At 33.9% G+C, this 14,877-nt stretch overlaps 2 protein-coding genes and 1 long non-coding RNA gene across 7 annotated transcripts in view; 1 reads left to right on the forward strand and 2 right to left on the reverse strand.

Moving 5' to 3' along the window:
• On the reverse strand, positions 1–9,466 carry LOC105209711 (ubiquitin-conjugating enzyme E2Q-like protein 1). 4 transcript variants are annotated; one of them, XM_011180276.3, is made up of 5 exons: positions 9,052–9,466; positions 2,413–2,881; positions 2,208–2,349; positions 1,793–2,142; positions 1–1,565 (listed from the first exon to the last, which is right to left on the reverse strand). In XM_011180276.3, exons 2-5 carry the CDS (start codon positions 2,634–2,636, stop codon positions 1,481–1,483), a joined length of 801 nt encoding a protein of 266 aa, XP_011178578.1. In that variant the 5' UTR covers positions 2,637–2,881; positions 9,052–9,466; the 3' UTR covers positions 1–1,480. The 4 variants fall into 4 exon arrangements, with proteins under 4 accessions (XP_011178578.1, XP_054083791.1, XP_011178581.1 ...); XM_054227816.1 differs by lacking the exon at positions 9,052–9,466 and adding an exon at positions 4,565–4,677; XM_011180279.3 differs by lacking the exon at positions 9,052–9,466 and adding an exon at positions 3,016–3,167.
• Positions 3,191–14,766, forward strand: LOC114803675 (uncharacterized). Of its 2 annotated transcripts, XR_008470555.1 has the most exons (4): positions 3,191–3,779; positions 5,082–5,331; positions 9,824–9,941; positions 10,429–14,766. It is a non-coding gene; the product is annotated as an uncharacterized LOC114803675 (long non-coding RNA). The 2 variants fall into 2 exon arrangements; XR_003752124.2 differs by having other exon boundaries at positions 3,197–3,779; positions 9,824–14,766.
• The window catches only part of LOC105209717 (uncharacterized), a 17,351-nt gene continuing 13,553 nt past the window's right edge, over positions 11,080–14,877 (reverse strand). The window contains 3 exon segments of the mRNA XM_054227812.1: positions 11,080–12,174; positions 12,242–13,369; positions 13,549–14,779. Of these exon segments, the coding sequence (XP_054083787.1) occupies positions 11,825–12,174; positions 12,242–13,369; positions 13,549–14,779 (2,709 nt within the window). The 3' untranslated portion in view covers positions 11,080–11,824.

The raw sequence follows: 14,877 nt of genomic DNA on the forward strand, positions 1-14,877 counted from the left end.
TTTGTTATGACACTCAGAGATTTATTAAGTTATTTTAAACATACGAACGCTTACATACATAACTATATGCAAACATCTCAAAATTCATACAATACTGAATAATGTTTTCGCAGGGCAAATTCTATTTTACGTAAACCATTTTACAACCTAATTCACGAAGAAAACTTTGTCTGCTTTAATACGCTTTATAAACATGTCTGTCTAATACTAATATATATTTAAAGCATTTTTAACTAATTTAAAAAAATATATAAACGTTTGTTGTATATATTAGACTGAAAAATAAGAAACTGTTTAACTATAATTGGTAGACACATCCCAGATGCATTTATGTTTATATTTTATGCATTTGATTTACATTTGAGAAACATATTTGTAATTCTTCAATAAATATTTACATTTATTGTATATTTATTTTATTTAGAGTGTTTATAATTAATAAGTGATTACGTACTAATAGTCTTTGGAGTCAACATAAATAAATAATTAAAAAAATAATTTTTTTGGTAATATAATTCAGTATCTATCAAATCACAAAATATTGGCTTTCCAATTCTATAACACAGTATGCTTAACTAATTTATATTAGTATATAGTACTTCGCTTCAAAACTTAACTAAAATTTTGAACTCTTGAGTTTTATGAAAACTGTTTGTTGCTTTCCGTTGCTATGTGAGCCCCTACCCAAATTATACTTGTATGCAATGGCGTTCGAAATAATAATTATTGACTAAAATCTGTAAAATAAGCTTAACATTGACTTTTGCGACTGTAAACCTTACTATACATAAAATAAGTTTATTTAAAATAACTTACACCACCATGTTGCATACATATGTAGCTGTATGTTTGAAAATTCACGTTTCGCATTCAATTCAAGGACCGATATAGGGTCATATTCAAACGATTAGTATATATGTATTAGAATTTATGTTTTTTTTTTGTTTGAAGTACAATTAATTTGTTTTTAATCTAAATATTTACAGTTTTAGGTTGTTGCTGGATGGTTTTCGGTTTACTTGCGAACTCGCGAATTGATAAATTTACCAATTTGTTATTAGTGTAGTGTATATTATGTTACATGGTGTCTTATAAAAATCTTATTCTATCCCCATATTTTTTGCAGACAAGAATTAAATAAACACGAAAGACATATTTATATTAAGCTATATATGCTTTATGTATACATATATAAATGTGCAAACCGTTACGGTAATACAAGTACAAATGCTATTACATACTTAAAACGAATTATCTTTTTGTGGCAGCTTTTTAACGAAAATACCGAGTTCAATAAATTTTTTTTAATATATTATATATACATCATATAATCTCCACATACATACATACATGCCAAATAAATAAACTTAATGAGTATATTTTTGGACCAATTAATGGACCAGCATTTAATTCTTGACGTGTTTATTTGTTTTCCAACACCTCTTGTGTATACAACTGTTGTGTATGTATGCACAGCAATTCAACCGTCGGAAAGTGCGGGAGTTACCCAGCCATATTTTTCGTGTGTTTTCACCAATGAACGGAAAGCTTCTTCCGCAGTTCGTCTGTCAAATGGAGAAAAAATGATTTAGATCACTTAAAAAAACTGCTCTTAATAAATAATTTCAATAAATTCATTGTAATTAATAATATTAAAGCCTTCCACATATATTAAGACCTAGAGAAAATCGGAATTCTTTAGATCTTAATTTGTGTATTGTTATATGCAGCTTTATAAGCTTTTGGTAGAAGAAATTATATGTAAATAATTTCTGTGCACATTTTCTCTCACCTACTAAATTCCTTTGAACTCTTTGTTTTTCGCACAATACGTCCTTGGCCTTTGACTAAACTCGCTGCAAACTGCATTAGCACCGCCTCTACAGTGTAGGCTGAGGCCCAACCGCGTGGCGTTAACAATTCCATGCAAATCGCTCCGCCCTCCATTACGAACCCCTTCTCGATTCGCGGTTCGACAACACGCATAAATGGCGGTGCGAAGGGGAAATTATCGGGAAATACCAGATGCAGGAGTATAAATGGAATGTTCATCTCGGCCATGTCTTTCGCCAATTTCGAATCGGGATCGACAATATGGAGTCGTGCGTACCATTCATACAGGTTGTCGTTTATAAGCTCCACCTGAGATAGCAATGTCATTATATGACGTAATACATATACATATACACTATAAAATACGCGCTTACCGTGAAGACCGGCTCCTTTTTACTGTTGTGCACCTTTTGTATCTCCTTGTATTCCTTCATTAGGCGCCGTGCCCGAATACTGTGATCGGGGGCATGTTGAACATTGACTGACATTACCATTCGACTGGTAGCTGGTGACACCCTGTAAAAAAAGCGAATTTGACTTTGAAGAAATGGATATGCAAAATCTGCTAAACATATTTACTTGTTATCCTGTCGTCGCACACGTCTACCCGGCGATTCAGCTGCAACACCTGCACCGTTTGAATTCTTCGCCGACGCGTTGCCGCCGACATTGCCGCCAGACCCATTCCCATTTGTAGCGCCACCTCCAGCCTCAGCTGTCTTATCACCACTGCCACTGCGGCTTCGGCTCTTGTTGAACTTTCTTATAGCAGCCGTCACTTTCTCCTTTAGACGTGAGGACATTTTGTAAATTTATTTTTAATTTTGTGCTCGTCTGTATTTATTGTTATTGTTATTTAAAGTCTTTAATTGTGCGGAGTAGGCGGTGGAACTGGTCACAACTGATACTCTATATTTTCGGTGGTTTTCAAGCAGTTTCCGTTTTCTGTTTAAGTCCCACGTTCTTATTTGAGCACTACTCTTTTTTCCAATTTTTCAGTCTTGTACCTAGAGCGCTTTTCATTTTGTACATGCGTTGGAAAGCAAATCTGTAAACATTTTAATAAATTATTAATACTAAGCGAACATTTTTATTTTTACGTAATAAAAAAGTAAAAAATCTAATTTCAATAGAATTTGTAAAACTCAATTTATTACTACGTAAGAGCGATTATGTATATACTCAGAATAATTCCATAGATAATAAATTATGTTTGTTAAGTGTGCACAAACAAATTAGTGGAAGAAAGTCAACAAAGTGATAAAATAATGCTGATGACTATAGATTACAAGCAAATATACTTAAATATAGTAAGCAATATTTATAACAATGCGAAATTAAATTAATGCAACAAATGGTAGGAAAAGTGTGAGAAAATGTTGGTCGCAAGGAGATTTTGGTCTAAAGCTTTTTGCAGTCAACTTTTAGAAAATTGTAATTATAAATACTATACTTAACAAAAACAAAATGGTGTTGATAGAATTTATGTCACTTGGCCTCTCAAAGCGTTCTGTGTTCAGGATAAGGATAACACCGATGAAAAATAACACAAAGGAGTAAAGGAGCAAGTAAAAAATAGTTTATACACTTTGTTGTTGTACACGAAAAGCGCGTGTTCACGCAAATGCAATATGTAAATATATATTAAAATACAAATGTATGTATAGAAAGGAAGTGTGCGCCAGCAATAGAATGGGTGAGGCAGTTAGTGATCGAACTCCGGCAAGCACAAAATTTATTCGCACCTGCCTCTACGCTATATTTAATAACGTAATATATTTAAAAGAGATTGATTTTATTTCAATAAAATGCAGAATCAATAAAACGGCAATAAATACATATACAGGACACAGAGAGAGGGTGATAAAATATGTAAATATTCACTATATATGTATGTATATATTATATGTATATACTGATACAAATTGGCGAAAAGAGGCGTCACAGTAAGTGCATCAACACGTGCCCGCAAAAAATAACTTGTGGTATCCATTATTTATATAGTATTTGTAGTGTTATTTTCATGCTGTCAACATTTTCCTATTTATAGTGTTGGGATTTGCAAAGGTAGCACGGTCTGAAGTGAACTGGGAAGTATTTAAGTGCAAGTAAGAGGCATGCAGTGAATCAATATTTTTATAAAGTTGTCAGTAATTATTTATATATGTTTGTATATATATTGTTCCATTCCCGGAAAACAGTAAAAGAGATAAGCGAGTAACTTTGAGACAATAAATAGAACGCTCTCTAGACGAGCTGATCATGGATCTGATCATTGGTCTGAAGAGGTTCTGATTTAGCTTCAGATCCTGTTCATCTTTCAAAATGTCCGATATAGTGAGTTGAGGCTTTAATCAGAATGAAAAAAATATATGCATATTTCAACGTATCGCATGCTATATAAATAATGCATATATTACCGTAATCCACAATGAAGCACATGTAAAAGTAAGTAGGTGGTGTATGCATACAAATATGCAAGCTTGCATTCAAGGTATGTCTCTCTGTAATCAGGAACTCATGTTGCAATTATTTAATCCCATATGTGGAATTAATGATTAAAATATTGAACAACAAAACCAACAAACACCGTGCAAAATATGTAGATATGTATGTATAAAACTGGCGCCATATTTATCGGTCAATTAGGCTTTGTCTTTTGTTGCAGCACTTATTGTGTATTGAATACTTTGGGTGTAGGATATTAATATACATGTATGTATATACATACCAATATTTTATGCAGATATAAATGTAGGCTTAAACGCAGATTACAAAATTAATCGGTTCGAAGATAATTCTTGTATATTGCAAAATGTTGCTGGAAGAAGGCATCTCTCATAACACGATGTAGTACCGAATCTGGTACCGCTACAACAACAACAACAACAACCGAATCTGGTGTGATATACTATATGTTTTTTTTTACTCGAACAATATTTTTGAAATGTTAAAAAACTGGTTCGTGGAATGTACTCATTACTAATGTGGAACCATAGCCAACAAAATGAAGTACCCGACACAACCTTATGTAGAATGTCCAACTGATATACTAATTATTATAAACAAATTCTATTGTGCATAGCTCTCTGTGGACACATTTAGTAGATGCACTTGCTGCATATTGAAATATATTGATTTACATTTAATTGCGTAGTGCCTTTGTATAGTTAGTTTTTATATAATATACAAATATACATACATATGTATATAAACAATTTATTGTATTCTTTTCGTCTGGTTTTCAGTTGGGACATGCAAATAGCTTTATTCCGTATATGCGATTGTGAGCGCACCTACATATGGGTGCACATACATATAGTATATTGTATAATAAATGAATGCATGGATGATTGTGGAAACAAACAAAGGCGGACAAATCTGGCGTCTTTTCTTTTAAGCGTTGTAATATGCATGCAAATAAATATCCACACACACAGACATACAAACCAAACTGCAATAAAAGAACAACTAATCTGTAAGGCACGTCAGATGAAAGTAAGTAAAAGTGAATCACTCGCATGCTCACGGTTTGAATCTGTGAATATAAAAGCAGCTATTAAATGTAGGAGAACACCGGGCATTGTATATAAGCAGATAGTTCGTCGACATGAAGAATACAGTACATACCAAATAAATAGATATAAAATAATTTATTTATAATTTTTTTTTTTTCATATGAAATGAAAAATTATACGCCCTATTGTTGTTGCTAATACGCACATATAAACAAATACATATGTGCACACACATTTATGTACATATATCGATTACGCGCTTGTTAACAATCAACGAATTGTCGCTTGCTACGAATTTCCCGAGTGAGTACATAATGCATGTACATATGTGTGTATGTGTGCAAGTAGTTAGTTGGTTTGCAAATTGTTCACACATTGCAGTTCGAATTGCAAGCTTAAACATACGTACATACTTATGTACATACACATCATGTATACGAGTACGTAATGCATGTATGAGAAGACATCATAACTTCACGTATTTTTTTTTTGCTTCCAAATTTGCAACAACTTGGCCTAGCTTCTACTCTTATTTATTTATTTTGGGGCGGGTGTACAGCAACTCGGCAATTGGAGTGTCTTACATGTTTAAAGCGCCTCTGATGGATTTATTGGGAAGTGTTGGTGATGCATTCACGACATTGTACAAAGTTGTATTTTTTATCAGTGCGTACACACCATATTCATATATGTACATACATATGTGTGTATGCACCAGTGCGGTCAATACGTAAGCCTTTGTTTATCATCAGCGCAATGGTGCGACTCAACCAGCTGCTGCTGCAGTGCTTTGAACTTCTGCCAATAACACGCAAATGTATATATGTATGTATGTTTAATAAATTAATGATTCGCAAGAACTGATGCTGTTTATGGGTCTTGTAGTCTCGATGGCAACACTACATTGTCACCAATCAAGTGTATATTTCACACGACTGATTTACATAAATATGTATGTCTTTGTTAATTTCTTTGTTGTATGTAAAATTAACGGTGATTAATAAATGTAAATTATTAAGTAATTCAATTACAATGGTTAGTTTAACTTGTTTTTAAAGCAGTTATAAATTCAATTATGAGCTTTTTGATATCTCCATATGTATGTATGTATGATGTTAAGGTCTTACAAAGAACAGTTAGGTGAATAATACTCCTCAAAACTGGTGCAACATGTTGCGAGAGACGTCCATTTACATAAGTACATATATATTTACCTGCTTTCTCATACATCAAATATCTTATATACAAAATTTGAAAATAAAGCCCGAGGACAATTAGAACACAATTTTCAAATATGTATTTATCGCGATCGTACTGATGAAAATCAAAATAAACACCAACTTTTTATATGTTTGTAGTTCGTATCTTTAGATAGGAATATTATAGATATGTCTATCACTCCTCTTTATAATTTGAAAAACCAATTTTGCACGCCCCACAAACGATAATATTTGTACATATGTATGTACGTTCTATATACATATGTATGTATGTGTATGCTGATAATGCTGGCAATGTTTATGTACATACTCGTATATTTACAAACATCTATTGCAGTGATGGCAGTGTTTATTGTGAGAGCGTAGGAGTAGATAAGATATGTTGGATACAAACATACATACATACATATGTACACATGTCAGAAATACGCAGCGTATTTGAAAGGGGCTCCTGGAATGCCAATATTAGTCAACATTCTGCTTATTATCCCCGCTAGTTGACAGTCAATTTATTTGACCTTGAAATAGCTGATTTTATTTTCTCCTTTGAACGCGTAGATACGTACATACATACAATATAGACAAACGCCGTAAGCCTCTAACACAAACAAATATTACATATACATATATAAATTTGTGTTTTATCTTATTGAATACCTCGAATTGCCTTACATGTGAAAAAATATGTAAAACGCCTAGTTGTATGCAACATAATATTTTCTGATACTTTCTCATTTGTGATGCGAACATAACTGACAATGAGAACGGAAACTTTTTCGTTTTAATAACCATGAAGGAAATCATTAAATGAAATCGCACAAAATAACATCCTCCTATTATCTTCATTATCTTATGTGCACCGGATACATTCAGTCTTATGGCTCCAAAATCTAAACAAGCTTAGCTGTGCAAGTGGAAATTTAATGTATATTTTAATGAGATTTCTAAATTCAACATAACCTTGTTTCTATACTTGATATTATTAGTACGACTCCCAAAACATCAATTTTCGATAATTTTTAGTCATCAGGCAGTTAGTTGTTAATAAGATTTGGGTAGTTTCATTCTTAATTATTCATGATTTTAGTGGAAATTAGTAAGTGAAATGTAAGGTTTATTCGGATTAAATCACAAGCCAAAACTAAGAGCTTGAGGATATACATGCAGACACTCATATATGTTATTGTATAAAGTGTCCTCCTCACCTTCAGTGTGCTAATCATTGAACTTGAAAATCCTAAACAAACTTGTACACACATGAACAAGTGTGTATTAGACCTTTAAACTGTGTGTGACATTAACTAAATAAAGCAAAATTTTAAATAAAGTCAGCCAAGCATAACAAATGAAACATGATAGGCGTTGATGCTTAGACAGCGATTTTAGTATGCCAATAAAATTAACCCAGTTGGTATCTCCACAAAGGCAACATATGTGGTGTATCAGTGGGTTTGGGTTCAAGTTTAGGAAAATTTAAACAAAGCCTTGTCTATTTAATTTCCATTGTAGAGGAGAAGATTTTAGATATTGTAAGGAAAATGAGGAGTTCTACACTAGTGTGAATCTTCATGTGTAGAACTATTTAATATGCCTATTTGTACATAATTACGTATGTTCGCATGCAAGTATCCTTACTCTTCGACCAAACAGCTTATGCACAGTGTCGATTGCAATACTTTACTGACCTTCCGAGTAGACAAGGTGAATATGTGAAGGTTACTTCTTTAATTATGAACCTCAAAGGGCAGGAAATAGGCTGTTACATGAGAATAACATTACAGCTGTCCTTCTGTCTTTCAAAGCTATTCTGTATGAGTTTAGTTCTTTTGACAATTAATATTAATATTGCTTGGGAATAGAAATGTGTAAATTTGTATGTGTATTTTTATTAAAATAACATTAAACAAATCATTATTTATCACAATCATTATCTCATTAACCTTTTTTATCAGAATAGCATTCTCGCATATGTTACTTTAGGAATGATGGGTGCATAAATCGCAGTGTTTTTAGTTTAGAAAAAAAGAAGAAGAGCAAAACAAATAAAATGTATAAGAATACATATATCACATATAAGAACGAGATTACGTTGGTTTGAGCTCACTACTAAAAGGACGAATTTCAGCATCACTACGGAATGTAGTAAGCATATCATTGTTAAAGGGAATCACAAAAATACTTATAATGTCAACAGAAAATTAACATTGATATAAATAGTAATATAAAATAAACAAAGATAAAAACAACTATTTTTTCAGTAATGGCTATTACTTATCGAAAGTAGTGATTACATACATACAAGTACATTTACATATCCATAAAATTTGTTCTACGCATGTACACACATATTTACGAATATACATATATAAATCGGTGAGTGAAGTGAAGATGATTTCAACAGAGTTTTGTTTTTGCCAATGGACCAATTATAAAAGCTATGGGTTCTATGCATGCTAGAACTACAACTAGTGTGTACTCACCGTCATGCAAAGATAATTTATTTATCAGGAATGCTGTTATTTTTTCCCTTTCCACCCTTATAGAAATGCTGTTTGTCTGTGTGGGCTTTATTCTTGTGACAGCCGCCTTATCCGAGACCAATGCAGATGGGTAAAATCAATGCTTGCAGCCCAGATGCTGAATTCTCGTTGAGAAAACCGATTTGGCAATAATTTATCACTTACACACTCTTTCTGAGGATATGTACAACAATACGTTGGTAAAAATTTCAAACTTTTTGTTTTGGTTAAATACTTTATTTTCATATACCCCCACTTCCGTTTTGTTTGTAGTTGTTTCGCCTTTTCTTGTTATTTTATCGGCCCACTGTGCCACTCACCGCACCATACAACCGCTCGTAATGAAATTCCGTTAACTTGTGTTGCAAAAATGCAAAAATTGACAGAAATTACCAATGTTGCTGATGCATATGAAACGAAAACGATGACAAGCGATTCTAACAGGGTGAAGCAGAGAAAAAGCAAGCTAACCGTTTACTTATTTATGAAAAATCTAAATCACCCTCTACTTGTCATACTCAAGGCCGGAAAGTAATTAAGTGCATATTTAGTACAGATAATTTAAAATGCTAAATAAGTTTAAAATTTTTAAAAGTTAGAAAGGAGTAGAGCACGGTGAAGTATTTATTATCGCAGTCGTTTTGCCTGTACTTACGGTATATCGTTTTTATTTTTAAATTAAAAGATTTATATGTAATATTTGATATTTGTTTTAATTTTTTTTTCTTTTCAGGAAGCTACATATACACATGTAGTTATATAGGCTACTGATATTCTTCCCATATTTGTACAATATAAAGTGTTTGAAAAAGAGCTATGCATCTACTGTAATAAGAAGTTAATTAATGTTTGTAAGTATATAAAGTACGTAATTGGTTTTATCCTCTAACTGTTAATTGAATTAGGAATTGGATATACTGCGTTGGTAAATATACTCACTAACGCATACGTTAAGTTTTTGAGAAATCACAAGAATTAATGTCAATATTTCTTCCTAAGCATGATATTTATTGCTTTGAACTGTTACAATAATTTTTACGTTATTCCAATATGGCCTTTATATATACACACATATCTATGATAATGCGAGTATATTTTAATATATGGGTTTTTATGTTTGAAATTTTTTGTTATAAATCCAAAAGATTTTGGGTATATAGTGACAGATGTATGTATAGTATATAGCTTAAACACTTCTAATATAAATTTGTATATATTTATAATCGTATGGAACTGAATCTCAGTCCAACAAGTTAACAAAATAACACTACACAATCGCTCTAATAATATTCGGTTTATTCATATAATTCTTTTATTTTAATATTACTATTTTTCTAGTTTACTTTATAAAGTAAGCGAATCTTCGGGCTGTGCCATATTGCCATTTTACTCATGTCCCCATCGAAATATTTCTATGTTAATATACTTTTCTAAAGAATTATGTATCAATCCGAATAATTAAATAGTTGGTCTCCAACATTCTCTGGATAAAAAAGAATGGAAGTCACTACTATTGCAGGTGTAAGTGTATGTGAGTTAATAAATTTTTACGTACTATTTAACAATTTGTGCTATCATTTGATCTTTTCATATATATGTATATAAATATATACATATGTATGTGTTTCTGACTTTAAGTAATTCTAAATATGTTTCCGCATTCATGATCTCATGAAGATCGTTATTAAATAAATGCATGTTTTAACTGTTTTCTTTAAGCAAACTTTCTTTAATTTTATTAATTCTTTTTTCGTTACTTTATATAAGAAATCTTTAGTTAACGAATATTGGAAGAAATACTACAAAAATAATGATGAGAAAGTCAGAAAAAAAGGTTTAAAAAGGTGCAATTTGTAAAACTTGTAAATTCACTTAAGGTAAATACATAACCTGCAATGCCAACTTATTAAGAATGGATGAATATGCATTTATTTTATATCACGAAAACAAACAAATAATGTTAAATGCTTTAAATAAGGAGAAAATAAGTCAATGTAAGTTGTAAATTTTTATTAGAATGTATAACACTTAATTTTAAATTAAAACTAAATTTTATAAAAAAAGGAGCTATTTTAATACATTCTTAATATATTTTACATTAATTTACAAATACATAGTTACTTAATTTAAATAATTTACAAGTGAACCCCCGAGAAACAACGAAATTCATTTTCTAGTTCCATAAAATCTTGTTTCCAATCCAATTCACACAATAAAATGAGGAAAACTTTGTCAGTATTCCTACACTCATTCTAGTCTTAAATACCTGTAAAAAGTACGGTAAACGGTTTTTGATATTTCTATAAGTCAATTCCATGAATATTCGCGCCAATATCAAACTAATGTATAGATAAAGTGTGCAAAAGCATAATAATTTTTCTATTAGATCAACCATACAGAATTATAATAGAATTTGTAATAGCTCAATTCTTTCTTTCTGCATAGGCATAGTGTTTAAAATATAAAAAAAATTCGGATTCAAATTATATTTATGTACATGTGTTTTAACAACTAGTGATCAACCGAATTAAATATCTCAAAATAGTGACTAGCAAGGTTGGAAAAAGAAACTAATAGACAAAGGTCATCAAGCTAAATGATATACATATTTATAACATGGTCAGATTTAAATAGAGTCAGCCGAGACATAATCCTCCCATACCACTAAACTTCAGATAAGTATGGCACTCTAGGCGTTAGTTCTTGGTTTGTATCTCCCATTCTTGCCACATGGCTATAAGATGATTTCTGTGGATCGTCGCTCCTGACCAAATAGTATAGGGTCACAGTTGAATGCTTCTGTAGCAGCAGGTGAAAATTTGGAAGTACGTTTCACACGACCGCTACTGGGTGCCGACGCGGTAGTGACCACAGAAGCACCGTTACTGCCACAAATGGCCGTGACAGTTGTGACAGCGTTAAGCGATTGCAGTGATATCTGCTGTGATGTGCCTGAAGCTGTGGAAATACTAGCTGCACTGTTCATAGGTGGGTATTTGATGATTGTTGTAATTGATGGGGTCAATGTGGCCGTGGAACTATCATTGCTCCCATGTCGTGTACCCTTTTGGTGTTGTTCCGACACTGTAAAATAATAAAAAAAAAGTTATAGTGACCCCAATTAAGAGCGCATAGGAGCATTTGTACTCACCTTGTGTTTCTGTTAGTCGCGCTGTTGCAGGTTCGTGAAGAACGGCCGTTTTTCTTATAGTCTGCTGAAGTAGCGAGTTCACGTCGATCGCTGGCCACGCGACCAGCGAAACACTTCGTCATAAGTAGCAGTCCATGGCAGAAGCAGGGTTTTTATGGCGATGATGTTTGGTGTAGTGTTTGCATGGCTTTTTACCAAGTTCCCCGGCATCGACCGATTTATCCGCTGTAATTTCGCTAGGTGTCTTCAATGGTCTATGAGTGGGCGTATCTGTGGGAGAAAAATGGCTTTGCTGATTGTTGGAGGAGAGTGAGAAATACTCTGCCGATTGGCTCGGAGAGGAACAAATGTCCTCGGCAAATGTGTTGGTCAAACTTCGTAGTGTCACATCGGCTTCTTCCGCACCAGGCGTTGACACAGCTGATGAGGCATTTGTTAACGGTGTTAGTGTACTTGAGTGTTCTAGCTCAAGTTCGGCAGTCGATGTTAAAGCTGTACAGGGGTTGTCCCGCGCTGTAAGCATCTGACCAGTCGTTGAGTCGCAGTCGTCCTCAACAACATCCGCACATTTACATTCACAACAATAACAAGTGCTCGAATGACAGGAGCAATAACTCGCACTGCTCCTTCTACTCGTATGCGCAGAACTATCCGTACCATTGTTATCCGGTATGGATCGTTGCGAATGTTTGACCATTTTAGCGGTCACTTTTTCATATTTACCACCGTCCTCCTCTTCCGCTTCATCGCCAGTAGACGTTGTGGATGTTTGACGGAAATTACAGCGATGACATTCTGCCGACACCACTAGTTCGTGAGGTGCCATCCGTCGTTCCTCATCATTGTCGTCTGCTTCCAACTCATCGAAACTGCTGCAGCTAGTGGCATCTGCATTCTGGCAGGAACAATCCGAACAATGTGAGCAAGTGCTGCAACATTCATCTGCTCCACTCGCCTTGAATTGTTTGCGCTGAATTCGAACACATTCGTTATGTGCCGCGTCAAGTTTGCTAGCCTCTCTCTTCTTGATGCAACACTGAGAGTCCTTACAGTAAGCTATCTCTGGTGTAATAGTGTCTTCATGTCGGTCGGTGTTGGATTCAGTCCAAATTGGTATGTTATCACAATCTGAAAAACAATGTATACATAGTTTCAAGTTATAAAATATTTTTGTACTTTCTTAACGAAGACCGAAGAAGTCCAAATTTTTAACTGCATTTTACCCGAAACTCAACGTTGATATTTTTGCTTTCCCATTCAGTATTTTACTTTAGATTTATATAATACTTGATAATATTAGATCTTACCTGTCTTCTTATGTCTCACACCGGAATTTCTATGAGACAATTCATCAGTTTCTCCTGTGCTGGTCGAATTCATGGAATCACATCGATAATCATGATATTTTCTCCTTTGTGTCTTGTCATCCTCATCGTTGTCGTGTATTGGCGCCATTATTATGGGCGCTATATTAGCCTTCGCCATTTTATACGCAAAATTTGAGGTGGCAGTGCTTGTGTTGTCTTCAGTCAATGTGGCTGCATCGATTTCAATTGCAATGTCGTGCAAGCGTTCTTGCTGATTTCCAAGGCCAGATTGTTGTAGATCATCGCTGGAGTCAAAGGAAGACTTACTGGTATAACCTGGAAGTTGGCGGACGTGTTTATCCCGTTGCTGAAGTTCCGATTGTAAGTGACGATACTGATGATGTCGGTGCCTATGATGGTGTGAATGATGATGTCGATTATTTTTGTGTTTATTACACCCACACGACTTTTTGCTGCTCTTCTCTCCGTCCCCACCACTGCCCGGAGAATAATGGTGACAATGGTGTGTGATGTGGCAGTGCGATGTAATTTCACCGGATTTTAAATCACCACTAATTAGGCTGCAACAGTCGGTAGATTTTCTGTTTCCACAACAATTAATTGATGCGCTATGACTATGGCAATTTATCAATTGGCTGCAGTTCACTATGGAGCTTGGTGTTTGTGTGGCATTATGGCGCTGCCGCACCACATCACTATGTTGACACCGGCATCTGCGACGTGCTCTGCCATCAGTTTCTGTGGCCGCAACGTTATCAATTGGAAAATCAGATTTCGAACGACTTGATGAGTTTCTTAATATGCCATTGGAGTTTTTGACAATCACTACGGCGTCTAATGCGTAATTCTCGTCAGTTGGGATGACATTGGATAACCCCTTTATTTTCGAAAGTGTATTGTTATTGTGGTGATATTGGAAGGCTCTGTTATCATGATATTTTTTATATTCGGTATTTCCATAGTTGTTGAAATGTTCATTATCTGCATTTGCGGTAAGCAGATGATCATCTCCGCTACTCGTAGGCGAAATAGCAAGAGATTGGTTGTTGTCCGTGGTATTGGTTTGAGTGTGAATATCATGTGGATTGTTTTGTGTTTGTTGTGGTTGTTCTTCGGGGGCAAACTGCTAATCTCCGCGGCGCATATCACGCGCCTTCGTGTTCTTTCTATAGAACCACACTTGCAAAAGAATTGCAATATCTAAGCTAACCTACAAATAAATAAACCGGATATACAGTAAGTAAATGTTTTAAATTTCAACAAGATTTAGAAAGATATACTTTTATATTAATATAATATATGCTTCAT

This window comes from Zeugodacus cucurbitae, chromosome 3 (genome assembly GCF_028554725.1).
Source record: "Zeugodacus cucurbitae isolate PBARC_wt_2022May chromosome 3, idZeuCucr1.2, whole genome shotgun sequence".
NCBI lineage: Eukaryota > Metazoa > Arthropoda > Insecta > Diptera > Tephritidae > Zeugodacus > Zeugodacus cucurbitae.